At 33.8% G+C, this 4,572-nt stretch overlaps 1 protein-coding gene across 1 annotated transcript in view; it reads right to left on the bottom strand.

Annotated features, from left to right (window-relative positions):
- Positions 1 to 4,369, bottom strand: part of LOC101571369 (transmembrane protein 45A-like) — an 84,891-nt gene extending 80,522 nt beyond the window's left edge. The window contains exon 1 of the mRNA XM_004636623.1: positions 4,322 to 4,369. Coding sequence (XP_004636680.1) covers positions 4,322 to 4,369 — 48 coding nt within the window. The remainder of the gene's footprint in view (positions 1 to 4,321) is intronic.
- Positions 4,370 to 4,572: the final 203 nt, after the last annotated feature.

The raw sequence follows: 4,572 nt of genomic DNA, 5'->3' as shown, positions 1-4,572 counted from the left end.
GTTAGGATAGATATATAGTTTCATTCTCTTACTGAATAGAGAATTGTTCTTATAGAGTTTGTAAATAGGATATCATGTCCACATCTTGCACAGAAAATAACCACTAGGAAGAATGTACGCAATGTGTTAATTATTGAAACTGACCTACCAATTTGGTTTGAAACTGTCTCATTGCTATTTCTTTATCAATAAAATTATGGGAAAGAAATAAAATAAATAAGGATAGGAAAAAAATTAAAAATGATTATACCAAGTGGCCTTCATTCCAAGGATCGTTCAACATAAGTAAATCAATAAATGTAATTCAACACATAAACATATGCAAGAAAAAATAATCACGATTATCTGAATAGATGCAGAAAAAGCGTTTTACAAAACCCAGTGCCCATTTATGATTTTAAAAAGACCCTGAAGAAAACAGCAATAAGTCTTTACCTCAGGGGCTGGGGAGATGGCTCAGTGGAGTAAGTGCTTCCCTGGCAATCACAAGGGCCTGAGTTCAATCCCTGGTTCCGAAAAAAAAAAAGTCTTTATCTCAGTGTGATAAAAGCCATCTATGACCAACCAACAGCCAATGCCATACTAAACTGAGAGAAGCTGAATGATTTCTCTCTAAAATCAGGAACAAGACAAAAATGTTCCCTTATTACCACTTGTGTTCAATATAGTTTTCTTGAAACATTAGCTAGAGTAATAAGACAAGAGAAAGAAATATGGATAGACAAAGAAGTTAAATTATCATTATTTGCTATTGTCATGATCCTCTACATAGGAGACAAACAAAATTTCATCACAGATTTCTAGAATTAATATTCAAATTCAGTAACATAGAAGGATAAAAAGTCAACACTCAAAAATTAATACTGGTTCTTCATGCCAATAACAAACTCATAGCATAATTAGGAAAACAATACCATTCACAATAGCATAAAGAAAAAATGAAATGCTTAGGAGCTAAACTAAGGAAGCCCAAGACTTCTACAATGAAAATTGTAGTACTCTATAAAAAGAGACTGTATAGGATATCAGAAAATAGAAATATATTCCTTTGTTCTTGGATAGGCACAAGCAATACAGTAAAAATGGCCATACTTCCAAACTGGTTGTATCAATTTAATGTAACCCTAATTAAAATACCAATAACACTTCTTAAAAAATTGGAGCAACCAATGCTAGAATTTATATGAAAGAAGAGACCTAGAAAAACAAAAATGCTTCTTGGCAACAAGGGAAAACAAAGAACATCACAATCCTGGACTTCAAGTTACATTACCAAACTACAATGATAAAACAGCATGGTATTGGGAAAAACACAGACTCATGGATCAATGGAACAGAATCAAAGACACAGAAACAACCCAGGCATGTTCATCCACATTATCTTTGACAAAAGGACAAAGTCACTTTTCTTGCAGAAAGATAGCAAGTTTTTAAAAATGGTGCTGAGAAAAAAATTGCAATGAGACAGTTTCAAAACAGGTTGGTAGGAGAGTTACAATAATTAATACATTGCACATTGTTGTCTTTGTAGTAGTCATTCATAGCTCAAGATGCCGACATGAAATTCTCGCCAAACACTATTAGTACAAATCTTTCTTCTTATTGAATTAAGAAAAAGTGGCTATATATCTATCCTAACAATTTTGTAAAAAATATAAAGATACAGAATTGTCCTTCATTTGTATCTCCTTTTTATGCTTAGTTTTGTCAGAGATGGGTATTTCATAGCCATCCACATATTGTTGGTGCATAAATTCAGCAAAATATTCCAATATAGTCCAGTAGTCCACAATAGTAGTGGGTTATCCACAGGATTGGCAATGTCCGAATCTGTTGACTTGAGCCTTCCATAGATCTCCATATTAACATGGCTTCACTTTTCATACCTCATTTCTACATGTTTCTGCTGGATGGATAAGACAAAGATAAAGCAAGACCTATATATCAAGAAATGTAACTTTTGTATCTGACAAGGTCAGTGAAGTCCCCTCAAGACTTATCCCAAAACCAACCCTGTACCGCACTTTGTAGATCCTTGTTCAGTGTCAGCCATGTGGATGACTCACTGCCATTGCTTGACCAATTTGCTCTCTGTGAGAGCCTGAGAGAATACTTTCTCTCCATGTACTATGAAGACAACATTATGCAATACATTAAATATTGAATCTATCCTATTTGAAACTGTCTCATTGCTTTTTCTCAATAAAATTAAGTTAAAAAATAAGTTTTGAACAATTTCATTTTTTTGTATTTTTGTACGATTTTATTCAAATTTCTTGTGCAAAAGTTTATTTTTCTTGGAAATGTGGTGCTATAATTTCAACTAAATTCAGAAATTTTAAATCTTTAAATATTTATTGTCTACCCCCTTCTACTTTGAGAATTCTAATTATATGAATATAAGTTTCTTGATTTTGACACAGAGTGAACTATTATATGACTGATCTGTAAATTCTTTCATCTTTATTTTTATTTTGGACACTTTTTATTGTTATATTCATTTTTAAGTTTGTAAATTATTTACAATGTGCAATCTATTATTAATCTTATGTGATGTATTCATTTCAGAAATATTTCTCTAAAAATCATTCTGTCTACATCTTGTATCTTTCACGTTTCAGTATTTGTCTACAATTTTTAAAATGGTATGTAATTATTGATTTTCAATAAAGTTAATGAAAATAGTAAAAATAAATGGTGCTGAAATGGTACTGGCATAAAGACAGACCTGAGGATCATTGGAACAGGTTAGAAGATGTAGACAGAGCTACAAACACACTCAGTGATCTTATCTTGAAAAAAAGGCCAAACACGTTCATTGGAAGAAAGATAACCTCTTTAATAAATGGTGCTGGAAAAATTGGATTTCCATAGTCTGAAGACTAAAATAAGACCCATGTCTATCACCATGCAATAAACTACAATCAAAATGGATCAAAGATTTAAATATTAAAAATGGAAACACCAAAAAATTAAATAAAATAGAAACACCAAATCTTCTGAGGAAAATGTAGGTATTAGTCTTAAAGACTTAGGCATAGGTAGAGAGTTCATAAACAAAAACCAAACTGCATGGGAAATACTTCAAAGAATCAGCAAGTAAGATCTCATCTTTTTGAAAAGTTTCTGTACTTTAAAGCAAATCTCCAACAGAGTAAAAAGAATACCCACAAAAGGGGGAAAATATAGCTAATTGTCCCTCCAATGAAGGCCTTCTATCTAGAACATATATAGAATTTTTAAAAATCAGCCCCCCTCAAATTCAAAGACCCAATCTAAAAATGGACATCTGAGATGAATATATACTTTTTGGAGGAACAAAAAGAAATGGCAACTAAATACATGAAAAAATGTTTAACATCTTTGGTCACTTGAGAAATGCAAATTAAAACAACACTGAGATTCTTTCAAGAATGACTAGCATCAAGAAGTTAGCCAACAACAAATGCTGGAGGGGTTGTCAGGAAAAAGGAACCTTTCTCCATTGTTGGTGGGAGTACAGACTGGTACAACTGCTACGGAAATCAATAAGGACATTCCTTTAAAAGCTAGGATTGGACATCCAATTCAAGTCAGCTCTTTCCCTCCTGGGTATCTCTCCAAAAGAAGAGAAAATATCATACCACAGGGTTACATGTGTACCCATGTTTATAGCAGCTCAATTTGTCATAGCTAGGGCCAGCCAAATAGCTCAGCAGTTAAAGCACCAGCTTAGGCAAATGCATCGCCTGGGGTTCAATCTCCAGAATGCTGTGCCAGCCCCACTACTGGGGCGTGCTGAGAGGAGACTGAGACTGGGCATGGTGATGCCATGATGCCAACCTGGGAGGCTGAACACAGGCAGATCACTACGAGTCTGATCTATGTAGTGAGACCATGTAGACCCTTACTAAAAAATACAAAAAAAAATTGTGATAGCTAAATCTTGGAAACAACCCAGATGACCATCAACTGTGGAATGGACAACGAAGATGTGATATTTTTACACAATGGAGTATTATTCAGCTATATAAAAGGATAATTCTGAGGCTTTTGTCTGTATGTGGATGTAACTAGAGACCATACTTTTAAGTGAAATAAATTAGACCCACATGAGCAAACATCATATTGTCTCCATAGTGTGAGAACCTGAAAGGGAAAATGGAATCTAAAGGGCATAATAGATACTGGGAAAAGGGAAAGAATCTATTCAAAAGGATGGAGTTACTGAGTTGAGAAGGACAAGAAAGGGAGATATGTCTATGTATATAGGCAGGATGGTTTAGACTACTGCTGTGGATTCCTCCTGATCTATGGAAAAAAAAATTAGTGCTTAAATTACCAGGTACTCCTCAGACACAGGACTAAATACCACATCTTCTTTATCCATTTCTCAGTTGATAGGAAATCTATTTCCAAGATTTAGCTATGACAAATATAGCTATATTGTCACTGATATAAACATGGGTGCATATATATCACTGTAGTATGATGTTAATGTCTTTTTTAATTGTTGATCCTTTTTCTTTTCTTAATTTGTTATATATTTCTTCCTCTTCCTCCTCCTCCTCCTCCTCCTCCTCCTCCTCCTCC

The sequence above is a fragment of the Octodon degus genome, unplaced genomic scaffold, assembly GCF_000260255.1.
Source record: "Octodon degus isolate 3935 unplaced genomic scaffold, OctDeg1.0 scaffold00081, whole genome shotgun sequence".
In the NCBI taxonomy this organism is placed as follows: domain Eukaryota; kingdom Metazoa; phylum Chordata; class Mammalia; order Rodentia; family Octodontidae; genus Octodon; species Octodon degus.
The sequence above is the reverse complement of the archived record's forward strand: the minus strand, read 5'-3'. Positions and strand labels throughout refer to the sequence as shown.